The 14,358-nt window shown below is 51.0% G+C and overlaps 8 protein-coding genes across 8 annotated transcripts; 3 read left to right on the top strand and 5 right to left on the bottom strand.

Moving 5' to 3' along the window:
• Positions 1-130: 130 nt before the first annotated feature.
• On the top strand, positions 131-946 carry N7519_009520 (uncharacterized protein; the record flags this gene model as incomplete). Its single annotated transcript, XM_057296293.1, has 5 exons — positions 131-133; positions 296-449; positions 549-689; positions 760-852; positions 918-946. 5 exons carry the CDS (start codon positions 131-133, stop codon positions 944-946), a joined length of 420 nt encoding a protein of 139 aa, XP_057144175.1.
• Positions 947-1,154: 208 nt separating this feature from the next.
• Positions 1,155-1,682, bottom strand: N7519_009519 (uncharacterized protein; the record flags this gene model as incomplete). Its single annotated transcript, XM_057296292.1, has 1 exon — positions 1,155-1,682. One exon carries the CDS (start codon positions 1,680-1,682, stop codon positions 1,155-1,157), a length of 528 nt encoding a protein of 175 aa, XP_057144174.1.
• A 966-nt stretch (positions 1,683-2,648) lies between these two features.
• N7519_009518 (uncharacterized protein) lies at positions 2,649-3,491 on the top strand (the record flags this gene model as incomplete). The annotated part of the gene is made up of 2 exons (XM_057296291.1): positions 2,649-2,780; positions 2,844-3,491. 2 exons carry the CDS (start codon positions 2,649-2,651, stop codon positions 3,489-3,491), a joined length of 780 nt encoding a protein of 259 aa, XP_057144173.1.
• Positions 3,492-3,832: 341 nt separating this feature from the next.
• Positions 3,833-6,049, bottom strand: N7519_009517 (M3 family metallopeptidase; the record flags this gene model as incomplete). The annotated part of the gene is made up of 3 exons (XM_057296290.1): positions 3,833-4,025; positions 4,096-4,748; positions 4,790-6,049. The coding sequence occupies 3 exons, from the start codon at positions 6,047-6,049 to the stop codon at positions 3,833-3,835; spliced, it is 2,106 nt and encodes a 701-aa protein (XP_057144172.1).
• An 829-nt stretch (positions 6,050-6,878) lies between these two features.
• N7519_009516 (stearoyl-CoA 9-desaturase sdeA) lies at positions 6,879-8,304 on the bottom strand (the record flags this gene model as incomplete). The annotated part of the gene is made up of 2 exons (XM_057296289.1): positions 6,879-8,008; positions 8,067-8,304. The coding sequence occupies 2 exons, from the start codon at positions 8,302-8,304 to the stop codon at positions 6,879-6,881; spliced, it is 1,368 nt and encodes a 455-aa protein (XP_057144171.1).
• Positions 8,305-10,169: 1,865 nt separating this feature from the next.
• N7519_009515 (nucleobase:cation symporter-2 family protein) lies at positions 10,170-12,063 on the top strand (the record flags this gene model as incomplete). Its single annotated transcript, XM_057296288.1, has 5 exons — positions 10,170-10,261; positions 10,313-10,479; positions 10,529-10,708; positions 10,770-11,055; positions 11,094-12,063. 5 exons carry the CDS (start codon positions 10,170-10,172, stop codon positions 12,061-12,063), a joined length of 1,695 nt encoding a protein of 564 aa, XP_057144170.1.
• Positions 12,064-12,236: 173 nt separating this feature from the next.
• N7519_009514 (uncharacterized protein) lies at positions 12,237-12,791 on the bottom strand (the record flags this gene model as incomplete). The annotated part of the gene is made up of 1 exon (XM_057296287.1): positions 12,237-12,791. The coding sequence occupies one exon, from the start codon at positions 12,789-12,791 to the stop codon at positions 12,237-12,239; it is 555 nt and encodes a 184-aa protein (XP_057144169.1).
• Positions 12,792-13,072: 281 nt separating this feature from the next.
• On the bottom strand, positions 13,073-14,353 carry N7519_009513 (MOSC domain protein; the record flags this gene model as incomplete). The annotated part of the gene is made up of 1 exon (XM_057296286.1): positions 13,073-14,353. One exon carries the CDS (start codon positions 14,351-14,353, stop codon positions 13,073-13,075), a length of 1,281 nt encoding a protein of 426 aa, XP_057144168.1.
• Positions 14,354-14,358: the final 5 nt, after the last annotated feature.

Below are 14,358 nucleotides of genomic sequence, written 5' to 3'. Positions count from 1 at the left end.
AATACGCCTCGTAGCGTTGCCCTAACAACCACCGCCGATCCCACATCAAGTTCCCCCCCCGACCTTCACCTCCTAATCTGCATTTTTGTTTCCAATCTCCAATCTCCAATCTCTAAACTATCCAACCAAAATGGTAAGTCGCAGATTCCTCATTGTTGATGGACTTCCTATTCAAGCGGTCCAACCGCCACCCCTTTCCGCCTATGTAACCACGGAATTGCCCCCCCGATCTTCCCCCTCATCTACAACTGTGTCATCAAAACACTGCTCTTCCATCATGGCTAATAACGACCAGGCCTCTACAAACTACAAGGAAGCGTTCTCGCTCTTCGATCGCCGTGGTACTGGCCGTGTCGCTGGTGACCTCCTCGGTGACTTGCTCCGCGCTTGCGGTCAGAACCCTACGCTGGCCGAGATCAGTGACTTGGAGAAGTCTGTCGGTGGTGACTGTATGTTCTGATTCCGCTTGATTGTTGGTAGATGCGACAGCGTCTGACCATCGATGAAAAGAGAATCCCTGGCTAATTCGTTCCCTCTTATCTGTCTAGTTGACTTCGACTCCTTCCTGAAAGTCCTCAACCGCCCCGGTGGTTTCCGTGAGCCCGGCGAGCCGGAGGAGTACTGTCGTGGATTCCAGGTCTTTGATAAGGATATGACAGGGTTTATTGGTGTCGGGCAGCTGCGCTACAGTATGTTTTGCCCCAGTCAATATGGATGAATGCGGTTGGAAAGGATATGGCTAACATTCGGCACTTGCAGTTCTCACGAATCTTGGCGAGAAGATGTCTGACGATGAAGTCGATGAGCTGCTCAAGGCTGTTGACACTAGCTCCGGCGAGATTAACTACACGGGTATGTCTGCCGTGGGAGCCCAGAATGGGCTATATGTTCACTGCATCTGCTAACTCTCTCTCCAGATCTTGTCCGTACTATCCTCGCCAACTGATACCCCGATATGATTAACGTTCGATATGGAAATGGCTTTGGCTTGAGGGATTGAAATTCGGCGCGTTGGAACCTTCATCTTGTATGTTTTTTTATTCTCAAATACACTGTATTATTCTGCTCCGGGTATCGCCTTCCGTAGAAATGTAGATATAGACCTGTACATCCGTACCTGCGTAGATTGTCCATACCATAGTCCACATTCAGATCTAAACAGCCCACTCTCTCCACTCCCGCTCCCCAACCCCCCTCACCCCCCACTTCTCCGTCTCCACAACAGCCCCGGGAAGAAGATAAACAGCCGGCGGCCGCTCCTCCTCCTCTCCATCTCGCGCTGCTGCCCGCTCTCCAGCAGTCCAATGCACCCGATCCAAATAATACCCCACAACAACCTTGCACCGCCCACACCTCAAAAGAATTCTCTTCTCAATCCCGTCTTCGCGCCGGATCATCGTCGCCCGCCGGTCCGGGATCGTAGTGGCCAGAAGGAGCGTCGTATGGTTAGAGGCGTGTCTTGCTTTGCGCGACGGCGTTTCTGTTGCCTTGGCTTCTTCTTCGAGATCGGCTTCCACTTCCCCGTCTGTTGAGCTCTTGCGCTCGAGTGGCAAAATCAGCGCTTTGTCTTTGCTTTCGCCGCCGCGTCGTGGGAGTGTGTTTATGTTGCGTGTTGTTGCTAGTAGGAGGTGGTTGCAGAAGCGGCAGTGTTGGGTTTGGATTGGGAGGCGTTGGTCTGTCATTTTGGGGGTCGGTGGTGATTGACTATTGCTTGGAGCTTTGAGCTAGCAGGGGCCTAGTGCTAGATGGTGCGCACAGGCAGATCAAGTGCAATGTCGGTGATGCGAGTCGAGAGCTGTCTTGGTCAGTCTTTTGCGCCGGGTTTGAGTGGGAATTATGTTTCTGCTGGACGTAGCTCGGTGGGTGCGTACCGGCGATTCACGTATTTAATCCGAGACTTTGTGCTCTCTTGTACGTAAGGTTTCTAAATGAGGCAAGAAAAAAAGAGAGCTGTTGAGTTGCGGAGAAGTGCAGAATGGCAGGGCGGTGTGCTTATCAGTATATCAACTGTCCACGAATAGCTTCAAGTTTCTTAAAGTCCAAATGTTGTTATTATTCGAGCCTTGATATACTCGGTATTTCTAGTATAATAATTACCTAGGTAATAGGATTTACGCGACTAATTGAAGATATGTCGGTAGGATTCCCCCAAATCCTCGAACCAAGACCTAGCTACCTAGGTACATAGGTAGTTGTATCTACCTATGTAGGTAGCTAGGTCGTAGTTTCTAGCTATTATAGGCTTTAATTTAAGAAAAGCGACTTACATAAGGCCTTAACCAAGCTTGACTTCTCAGCATCACTTTGGCGGTACGGCTTCTTAACTGTCATATCGTATGCCCCACGTCTATAAAGCTTAATCGGGAGTCTCCAGTCCATTAGGATATCGTTGGTAAAATTAGTTATATAAGGGAAAAATATAAAATTAACAGAGGTGCCGTCGACACGAATTTTGGAGGCGCAAGGTCAAGCCAATTACATGGGCATTTTTACTCGACCCCCAAAACGGCCTCGACTCATCTGCAACCACAATAGTTTTCCTTCCGTCTTTTCAACTCACGTCTTCTTACGTCAAATTTTGACATCAATGTCGCAAGCAAACATACTCAGAGCGTACAAGATAATATCCAAAAGGAAGATTTGCAGAGATGTTCAGGAAACCCCGACAGGTCGCACCTGACGCCATATCTTCAGGATTCAGTCAAATACTCAAGCCTCTACCGGTCATAACGTGGGGACAGCTTGCAATGTATCATTTGGATGTCCCAACTATAGCAGGTGTGAGTACATATGTATTTCCTTTCTTACTATTTAGTCTTAATTCTTACTGACTATCATGGCAGCATCACATGTTTGTTGTCCGAGACGAACATCATCAGACGGCGATTCAGAAGCTCAAAGACTCTGGATTCACTCAAGCCCCTCCTGATCGCCGGGCAGCCCCTGAAATTATGGAATCTCTTCCAGATCCGCAAGCCGTCCTTGATGAGATTAACAAGGGCTACGAACGCCTAGACCGTTATTGCACCTCATTCCAGTTCCCGCCTCACCTTCCGTTCAGCGGGGGCCAAATCTTCTTAGTCCCTAACTCCTTTGCGCATTTACCACTAGACAATGTCGACATGACTTCAAATCAACCAAACGAGAAGACTCAACCAAAGCAATATGAAGTGTATGACAACTTATTCTATCCGCCTGAAGCGGCATTGGTTGAGAGCTTCGTTAAAGGAGTCATTCATGACATTGACGAGGTTGGATATTCGTTGTGGCAGGGGCTACTAAACGCCTGGATATCAATGATGCGGGGCTATCTCGAAGTCAACAATGATATTCTTGATGACTGTGCGGATGAGCGGGCAGTAAAATGGTATAGCACGCATTTTGGCCGGATTCACGAAGACCAGCATGGTGCATGGGACCTCCGGGTTTCAAAACGCCTTGGTTCTGGAAGAGAAATGCCAGTGGACATGAGGGGAAATCCTATCCCCTGATACTTCTACTGCTTAAGGAGGCCGGCGATGAGTTGTAAAATTCAGATACAACATAACTGAAGTAACCCACCGTGACGCCGCGAGTACAGAAGCGCCCCTGGCCGTGGGAATTGGCATACGTGATGCTAAGGCGGGAGTTAGGCTCGTAAAACGGCATCGAATGCTGCCGAAAATGGCCGCCTGCTAGCCGTCACATCATTGAATAAAGTTACGGGAGTAAGGCCTGACTACTCGGGTTTTGCTATCTAATATATGTATTAGATACTAATACTATATAGTTAACTCTTACCTAGGTACGGAGTACTAATTCATAAGCTCCGATAGCTGTGAATGCTCCACCTTTACGCCAGTCCCAGGTCCTTATAGAATGCATCAGTCTGAGGCTCACGGCCCAGGAATTCAGTCAGAGTCTTCATCTCATCCTGGCTACCGCCCTTCTCCAGAACCTGGTAGCGGTACCGACGGCCAGCAGCCTTGTTCATGGGATCGTCCTTGAAGACGGTGTAGAACATGTCGGTGGAGTAAACTTGGGAGCTGCAGAGCAAAATCATGAGTGTCTGAACAACATTGAAACCAACCAGACAAAATCAACTTATAAACTTACCTCAGGTATCCGTAGTATCCAGCGTCGTAACCTCCGATCAAATGTCCGAAGGTCGCCTCGCCATGGCCCCACTCGCTGCCAGCACCCTGAACTTCCGGTCCGTCCAACTGGGTAATCTCCTGGCGGAGACGGTTGTATGTCGCAGACAGAGGAAGAGCCTCAATGTCGGCGTGGGTGTTGGGCTCGTGCACAGTCATGTCGAAGATGCCGAAGTGCAGCTGACGCAGATTGAACAGGGAGTCGTTGACGTGCTTGGTCCGGATCAGGTTCTCAATCACATCGTCGGGGATGCGCTCTGATGGCTGGCTGGTGGCGGTCTTGCCCTCCTGGGCCTCCTGCCAGGTAGCAAGGTACTCTGGGGAGAGGGTTGAGTAGTGTCGGCTCAGAGAGCGCAGCTGCGAGGGTTCCCAGCACCAGTTCTCCAGCATCTGACTGGGTGCCTCGACAAAGTCGCGCACTGTGCTGGTACCGTGGAAGCGGGAGTAGATGGTTCGGGACACCAGGTCGTGGATACCGTGGCCTAGTTCGTGGAAGAGGGTCACGACCTCGTCATGTTTCAGCAGACTAGGCTTCTTGGGTTGGGGCTTGGTGAAGTTGCACACCAACGCGGTGGCAGGGAATCGGCGGTTACCATCCTTATCAACGAAGCCTGGCTGCAGGTTGAAGTTGGCTGCATGGCCATACTTGCCCTCACGAGGAAGAGGTCTAGGTACAAGTATCCAACGAAACCACTGCCTTCGCCTTCATCGTTCCAGACACTAAATACTTGAACGTCATCGTGCCAGACAATGTCATTGCCATTGCCAGTCGGGGCAATGGCTGCCCGGTCCTCGCCAATGATCTCAACGAACTCCAGACCGAACAGCTCCTCGAAGATCTTCAGCATACCATCAATGGTAGTCTGCAGGGGGAACCACTCAGCAATCAGCTGTTGATCCAGCGAGTAGTCCTTCTCGAGCATGAGACGGTCATAGAACCGGTGGTCCCACAGGTAGTAGCGGCCATCGGCCTTGGGGTCCGTGGCGTTCTTAAGTTCCAACAACTTCTGTATCTCCTTCTTACCGCCATCGGTCAGTCTGTCCCGAAGATCACCCAAAAACTTGTTAACGGTCTCTGGGGTCTTGGCCATCTTGTCCTCAATGCGGAAAGCAGCGTGGTTGGGATAGCCGATCAGACGGGCTGCCTCATCACGGAGTATAATGGATTCCCGGAATAGTGGCACGTTCTGGTTGCACTTGTTCTCATTGGCAATCATGACCTGTCGGCGGGTCTCGGGGTCGCTGGCGTATTTCATGGTGGGGAAGAGGTCGGGGTATTTGAACGACAGCCATAGCTTGCCGGCGTTCTCGCCCTCGCCCTTCTTCAGACCATCTAGAACGTCCTTGGGCACACCAGCCAACTGCTCGGGGGTAAACCAGATGCCGCCGTTCTCCTCGTTCAGGTTCTTCTGGAATTCAATGCTCAGCTGGCTCAGCCGCTTCTTGATCTCCTTGAAGCGGACTCGCTGAGGGCCAGCGGGCAGGCCAAGTCCATTGCGGACGAAGTCCTTGTGTTCCTTCTCTAACAGACGGCGTGACTCCGGATCGAGAGACTCGTTGCGGCGTAGCACAGCATCGACCAGACCAAAGACATCCTCACGCATGACCGCTTCAATAAAGAACTCATCCATCACCTCTTCAGCCTTGGAAGAGGCATCCCGTAGCTTTGAGTCGGTTGACACGGCTTGGTAAAAGCCCAGGATGTGTGACTCCAGTCCCATCTGGTTATCATCTTGGGCGAGGGGGCGAACAACATTGGCAAAGGTTGCGTCGTCGGGCTTAATCTCCGCCACCACCTTGTCCTGAATGGCACGCGAGTTCTTGATCAAGCGCTCGGCATCAGCTACGACTGACTGTGGGGTTGCAGTGAAGATAGGCGGGGCCTGGGGTGGCACCCGGAGGTGAGCGGGGGCCATGATGGAGGTCGTCAACAATCGTGTTGGTACGTTTGTACGTAAGTGGCCCAGCGCGGATGACAGGCGGGCGGGGAGACGGAGGAAGGGCGCCACGATGAGGATGGCTAAGAGAGCAATGAGGAGATGTAGACGAGCGGTAAAAGCAATGATGGGCGAGATTGGATGCGGTGTGGAGGCGAAGGGACAGGAGATATGCAGATTGTCAGGTGATCTGAAGCTGATGATTGCGGGGACAGATATCTACAACATACAACATACACTTTCTTGGCATCTGTTTCTGCAACATCCTTTAGGTATTGTAGTATTATATATAATTACCGAGACCCTATAGCTAGTTGAAACAGGTTGTTTGCATACCTAGGTAGGTTATCTGTTATAAAGTACTGACCTATAGGGTTTCTAATAGCTGGCCAATAGGCATGGGAACCGTATTTTGCCATCTCCTGCTATATCTACACCCAGAGTAAAAGGTTGGAATATTTTACCAGGTCCCAAAACAATGTAGACAAGTAGATCAGATCTGTAATTATGTCCGGGGTGCTTCCAAGGTCAGTACGAAGGATTGACATGTGAAGGAGACTAAGCGCCCCGCACTTTGCATTTTCTTCAGCTCTCCTGAAAACCTACCCCTACCTCCAGTCTACAATAGACTATAAAGATGCAAAGCCCCAAAGAAGTATATTCAAATAAGGATGAAAATTCGTTTCTAATTCATGATTATCTATGATGTGCGTCACAGGTCGCTTTTTATGGAACAAGAAAAAGACGGAAAGAAAACGCCAACACCGACCAACCCACAAATGCAAAAAAACGTGTCGTCAAGTTCAGTTTAAGCTGCATCTGCAGTTGGGATCGGCTCAGGCATCTTAGTGACCTGCTGGCCGGCCCGGATAATCCGCTGGCCTGTCTCATCACGCACATACTCGGAGTTCTCCTTCTGAGCGCGCTTCCAGATCTCAACCTCACCACCGCCGCGGATGACTCCAACACGCATGGTGGAAAGCAAGTTGTGGGCACCGTTGGAGTGGTAGTAAACACCACCGTTGAACATGGCCGTGGCGTCCTTGCCAAGGCCGGACTTGATCATGGCCTTGCCACCGGGGTGGTCCTTGATGAAATCGGTCACGTCGTGAACAACTCCGGCAATGGAGATAAGGCCACGGCCGTTCTTGGCCTGCTCGACATAGTCATCCCACTCCATGACGGGAAGCTGGTCCAGGGGAGTACCCCAGTCGAGCTTGGCGCGCTTCTGGTCGATCTTCTTCTGCAGCTGCTGGACGCGGCCCTTCTCGATCTCGTTGGAGCGGAACTGCTTCAAGTCGTAGGCCAGGCCGAGCTGCTTGCAGGTCCAGATGGTCCACTTGGTGGGGTCGTACTGGTGCCACTCAATGGCGTTGCGGTAGTCCGAGGGGAACTCGTGGTGGAAGTTGTGGTAGCCCTCGCCGAGGGTGACTAGGGCGGTGATGATGTGGTCACGGGGAGAGTTGCGGTCGTCGAAGGGCTGGTCACCGAGCCAGTGGGCCAGCGAGTTAACGCAGAAGGTAGCCTGTTGCACGAAGAAGATACGCAGAATACCGGCGTACACGAATCCGCCGTACCAGTCACCCCAGCCGAGACCAGCGACGAGCATAGGGACGATAAGACCCATGGTGATCACGACCTTGATGTAGTTGCGGTGCTGCCAGACAACAACGGGGTCTTCGTTCAGATCGGTGATATCAGTACGACCAATCCGCTTGGGGTTCTGCTTCATGACCATCCATCCCAGGTGAGAGTACAGCAAACCCTTACGCACGGAGTAAGGGTCCTTGTCGGTGTCGGTGTAACGGTGGTGCGCACGGTGATCACGAGCCCACCAGCGGATGGAGCCCTCGACAGCACCGCCGCCGACCAGAGCGAGCCAGATACGCATAGGCAAAGTGGCGGAATAGGAGCAGTGAGCCCAGAGACGATGGTATCCTGAAAATGGAGTCAGCTCTGATTCTTTGGTGTTCCCGTTCAATTCGGAACTACTTACCAGCTGTGATTCCCAGTCCAGTGAAGAAGTAGTAGATGACTGCCCAAATGGCGGTCTTCAGCTGCAGAGGCACGAAGAAAGCCTGGATACATCCGGAGATGGGAACGCCGATGATGAAGGTGACGTTGAGCCAGTTGACATGCTTGTACCAGTTCTGGCGAGTCATCTGGGTATCGGCAATGTGCACCTTCTTGGTGTCAGCCGCCCGAGGGCGTGTAGCATCCGGCTTGGACGACATGATGGGTGTGTAGAAGGTTGGAAGTTCAATCCAGGAGGACCAAAGGGTTTTTTTATACTTGGGCCCACTTGGGACCAACGTTGGGGAGCCGGGGCACTGATCGCCAACGTATATGGGGAAAATAGGGCTAAAAGACGAATCAAATGAAAGCAAAGATTGAGCGTCACAAGATCCCGAGGTGAAAAAGAAAGCCGAAGAAGAGGAGAATTGCCTTATAAGCAAGCGCTGGGAGAGTGTTGCGCTGCCCTTTGCTCGGGAGTGGCGTGCCTCATCGCTTTCTGGCGAATGTTGGGTCCGGCCAGCCCCAACGCTTTGATGCCTCAGGCAGTTAAGTCAGTAATTGACCAATCAGACGTAGATGGCAAATATGTTTATGTCAGCATTTTATCCCAGCAGCCATTTAGGGCTGTCCAAGTTCCAAGAGCGGGAGGTCAAGTCCGGGATTTCTAGGAATTATGCTATTTGGCCCAATCATGTTTCAAAGGCAATAACACGCATTGAGAGTGGTCAACCTGAGTGTTCCTTACTGGTTACTCCGGTTATTAGCAGTCTCGGCCCCCTTCTCCGGATGGCCGAGAGAACATCCATACAAATGAAGTCATCGCATGCGTGTGTGTAACGCTGTATAACGGATTATGTGGGACAAGTACTTGTGTGGATGTTATCGAATTGACCGAATTCTCCATCCTGCAAGAGAATAGTCATATGTCAAACATGTCCACTCAACCCAACCATTCTCGATACCTGGCAGCTCATGATTCAACAACTCATGTGCAAGAAGTGGCAAAATATGAAATCATGGTGAGAAATGAATCCAGGGTGAGGTTATAAGACCAACGAGAAATAATGCCGTGTTGGGAAAGACATGAAAGTCATATCATGGACATCTGCTGAGCTCGATGTTGCCGAATTCGGCCAGTGAGGATATACTTTTCTGGAACCATGCGGGATCTCCGAGCCTCACAAAGTATACCTACCTAGGTAGGTAGGTAGTACTCAACCATTACCTCCAGGACTCCATGTAGGTATGCCCACGGAAACAAATTAATCGCTATAATCACAACGTCTAATTCTATATGATGATCCCCACGAAGTCCCAAATATCCCTTACTGTATCTCATAGCTGTTTGATAAGAACGACCACCAACCTGACGTGAGGTCTGAGGTCGGAGTCTTCCACCTCGCATATGTACTGTCCACGGCAACCTCCGACTATCAGATCTTGATAAACCCCAAGATAGCAGAGAACGTTCGATCGTTTCCGAGCTGTGGAGAGCAAATCTGCAAGCTTATCGGGATATATGTAATTTGTACCGAGGAGACTGCCGGTATACTCCCTCGCCAATGAGATGTCCTGCATTAGCTCCGTTATCCATGTGAATACACAACTCTGACAATCTTAGAACACATAATATGGGGGAACTCGGGAACTCTAAACAAAACGCCATTCGACCTTGATGTATCCTTATCTTTCTCCACTTGGATAGGTCGATCCTCCGAGCTCCATAATTGGCTGAACCTCTACCCGATGTAGATAAGGATCTAACTTGATCCAGACAAGCCCACCAAGTTATGCGATGCTCTTGCTAATTGCCCATCTGCTCTCTCTGATTGCCCGGCTATTTGTCCGATAACAGAACTTGGCAGGTTATTACTTTCTGATATTGCATGGAGAGGTGGATACTGTTGTTTTAGCCATCTCCCCCGAGTTTTACCTCGAATGTTAGAGTTGCCGATATTCGGGGTTATTTTTATTTTTATATTTTTTATTTCTTTATGTTTTTCTTCCTTAAAGTCTTTAAATATAAACCCTCTGCCCTTGTCTGATAGTTCAGTATACATATTCATTATATTGGACATTCAGTATGGACGGTCCAGATCAGATCGGTCCCGATCATACGCCCAAGCGGACAATTAGCGACAAAGTCCGATACACCGTTAAGACTTTCACCACGCGGTATGGCTTCAAATAATGCATTGTGGAGGGACCTTGACTCACAATCAACAGAGAGGGCCTACTAGGAGACTACGACTATGGATACCTCTTTATCCCACGACTACCTTTCACCAAGCGAGCTCGCAAGTCCGCCCCGTTTTTCGGTCTCGATGATCGCGTGCCAGTCGTTCTCGCATTGATTCTGGGGTTACAACATGCACTTGCAATGCTGGCTGGTGGTGAGTGCTAGAGATATCTGCAGAATATACAAAAGTCTAAGAGCATCAGTGATTTCACCCCCCATCTTGCTCGGTGGTTCAGGCGGTGCCAACTTCGGCGATGACCTCTACCAGTACTTGGTTTCGACTTCGTTGATTGTGTCGGGCCTGTTGAGTGTTGTTCAAATGTTCCGGTTCCATATCAAGGGAACAAAATACTATATTGGAACTGGACTGCTATCAGTCGTTGGTAAGAGCTTCCCCTCCATTCAGCAGAAACCCCCGCTTCTGATGCTAAATTGCTCGAATAGGTACATCTTTCTCAACCATCACAGTCGCTCAAGGCGCATTCTCCCAAATGTATAAATCGGGTTACTGCCCGACCCTCGAAGATGGAACTAAGCTCCCTTGTCCAAAAGGCTACGGCGCCCTCCTTGGCACCTCATGTCTCTGCTCCCTCCTCGAAATCGGCATGTCCTTCATGAGCAGCAAGATCCTCGCCCGCGTCTTCCCCCCACTCGTCACCGGCCCGACTGTTCTCCTGATCGGCGCCTCGCTCATCAAGTCCGCCATGCAGGACTGGGCCGGTGGCGCATCGTGTGGTGCTGACCCTTCCGCCCGCGCGATGTGCCCAGCGCCAGCGCCCCGCACCCTCTACCCTGGGGAAGCCCTGAGTTCATTGGACTGGGATTCCTGGTATTCGTGACTATCATCGTCTGCGAGCGGTGGGGTCCTCCTATTCTGAAGAGTTGCTCCGTTATTGTTGGTCTCTTGGTTGGCTCAATCGTCGCTGCCGCGTGCAACTACTTCGATTCTTCCGGTATCGCTGCTGCCCCGGTGGCTTCCTTCGCTTGGGTCCACACCTTCCCGTTATCGGTGTACCCGCCGCTCATCCTGCCCTTGCTCGCACTGTATATTGTTATCATGATGGAGTCTATTGGTGATATCACGGCGACGTGTGACGTCTCCAGGCTCCAGGTGGAGGGCGATACCTTCGATTCCCGCATCCAAGGCGGCGTCTTGGGTAACGGCATCACTTGTCTCTTGGCCGGCTTGATGACTATTAGCCCTATGTCTGTCTTCGCGCAGAACAACGGTGTGATTGCGCTGACGAAATGCGCTAACCGCACCGCTGGCTACTGCTGCTGCTTCTTCCTGGTTATCATGGGCATTTTCTCCAAGTTCGCCGCTGCGCTGGTTGCAATCCCTAGCTCCGTCCTTGGTGGCATGACCGCTTTTCTCTTCAGCTCGGTGGCAGTCAGTGGTCTGCGCATCATTGGGTCTGTCCCTCCCACCCGTCGCAACCGGTTCATCCTCACAGCTAGTTTCTCGGTTGGGATGGGTGTTACACTGCTGCCGGAATGGTTCAGCTACTTCTTCACCTACAAGGGTGACAACCATGCCCTGGAAGGCCTGATCAATGCTGTTGATCTGGTCATGGAGAACGGGTTTGCTATTTCTGCGATTCTCGGCATCTTCCTTAACCTCTTTATTCCCGACGAGCCTGATGATGTCCCTGCCATCTTTGAGTCGACCAACTCTGATGATGGCCCTGTACAGACCAATATTCCTCAGCAGTCGTCGACGACTACTAAGTTTGCTTGATCTTGGAGGCCTTGTATAGTTCTGTCATATATGGAGTTTGTGGGGGGCCGGCTTCCCCCTTTTTAGCGTTATTTTTAATACCTATACTACAATTTTATGTTGATATTTCCTTGTGATATTTTCCTGCACTCTCTGCAAATGAGGTCTAGTAGACCCTGGGGACTATTGCTATCTCAAGATGAAACCCGCGACTTGACGACCGGACGAGGCTGCTGATTAGTGCTAGCCGTTGCACTATGCTCATTGCCAAACTCGAAGCAATCCTTCTCCAACTCCCCGATATCACAGCGCACGAACCCTTCGTCAACGAGTATACGCAAGACCGTGAGTATCCACACGCGACACGTAATCCCCGGGATCGAGTTAAGAGAATCATCGTAGCTCCTCATAATCTCATCCACACGCTCGTGCGCTGATGGAGGAATCGTTGCGATCTGAATCACCACACATAGGAAATTCTCCATGAATATCCCCGTTGTAGCCTCGTGCCCGGCAATCCACCCGCCGCCGATGCCTCGTGCATGGTACTTTGTTCCTCCGGGTGTGGAGCTGGTGCCTTTGTGGAGGTAGAAGGCCCAGTGGAAGTCGTTTGGGAGGGGTGGGTCGGAGCGGATATAGAGGCTGATGTGGAGGCTGCCTGGGGGCAGTCCCACCAGGGTCTCGGCTTGTTTCTTTTTGATGTCTGCGGACTTTTGTCTTGCTTCGGTACGGGCGATGGGCTCGGACATTTTGATGGTGAATAGAGGAAGAGAGATGTAATGAGATAAATGGAGGGGGGCAACTGCCAAGGATTGACAACATAGCTGGTTGTTACGGTATAGAAACAACTAGCAACTGGAGAGAAAATATAATATGGAGCTAGAGTGTCCGATTTAAGAAGTATTGGTGCTGGAACTTCCCCAGGTTCTGTCTGAAGATTGTACAATAATATTTCTTTCCAATTGGTCTAGAACACAACGTGACAGCATATCATACAGAACTATGCAGACACTACTATTGTCGAACTTGTCTACACCCCCTCGACTTTCTCCCCAGGAGCCAACATCTTAATATACTGGTGCTCCCCGGTCTCAAGCACCTCAACAGAATCCCCAACCCTCAGAACAAACTCCTCCTTCGCAGGAACAAGCTGCATTCCCAAGCACGCATTAGTTCGATCCCCATCATCAATCCGGCGATACGATTTCAACGTCCGATCTGGCTCAGCCTTATGTCTATCCCCAGAAAGAGGATCAACATTAGGCAGTCGGCACCGAACAGTGCGACAAGAAGCGTGGATCTCCGTGCCACCAATAGCAAGCCGCTTCCAGTGATCTTCCTCAAAAGCAGACGGGCCTTGGACGATGATGTTCGCGCGGAAGCGGCGGATACTCAGTCGGGGGATTGCATAGGCGCAGCGCGCTGCTACGTCCCGGTGACTGGAGATGCTGAGCAGATGAATTGGATACGCGTCTGCAAAGGCTGTGTTTGGCTGGAAGCCTAGGTCTGCTTTGCGTGGTGCGTTACGGAAGATCTGCCGCGAATGGGGTGCACTGGCGCGGAGGAGAGTCAGGGTGTTTCTTGATGGGTCGGACCCTAAATATGCGTGTAGTGATGCTGGAAGCAGTCTGCCGTAGTCATGGGCTAGAACTTTGTCTTTCCATATCTTGACTGATACCATTGGGAACTTGGAGTCCGCGGGTGGAAGCAGCGGGACTTGGAAGGTCTGCTGGCTTTTGAGGAACCTGAGTGCTATGCCGACCTTGATGGGTAGACTCTTCCATCCTGCTGGCAGCATCCGTGGATACGATATCAGCATCACACCCTGCGACTTGACTTCTGGTAGGTCTGCGTCATAATCCGGGGCAGATGGGTCAGGAATCCAGATCTCGGGATGAATCAAGGCTAGGCGATTGAAGCCTGGATTACGCAGGGTGCGAATATTCCATTCATCGTTGCTGTACTCTGCAAAGACGAATTGTCTATCGAACTCAAGCCCGGTTGGTACGACGTTCGACACTTGCAGCTCGACCGCACCACAGGATTTGAGCGGGTAACTGAATAGTGCTTTTACCCGCCAGGATGGGCGGCCATGATCGTCTTGATCGCTTGGTACACCCTGACTACTGTACTTTGAGTCAAACTCATCGTCCAGGTTGCTTTGGCCTGGCGGAAGTCCCAGGCGGCGACATCCTTTGGGATTGTTTGATGTTTTCAGTGTAGTCAATGTTTTCAGAACAAGGAAAAGCAGAGACAGGAAGAATATGACGATCAAATTCGGGGGAATACCCCCCGTGGGAAATGTCGACATTGGAC

Source organism: Penicillium mononematosum (assembly GCF_028829835.1).
Source record: "Penicillium mononematosum strain IBT 11891 chromosome Unknown utg000005l:1.0-9366267.0:1.0-9372171.0, whole genome shotgun sequence".
In the NCBI taxonomy this organism is placed as follows: Eukaryota; Fungi; Ascomycota; class Eurotiomycetes; order Eurotiales; family Aspergillaceae; genus Penicillium; species Penicillium mononematosum.
Note: the sequence above shows the minus strand (reverse complement) of the source record. Positions and strands in the feature narration are given on the sequence as shown.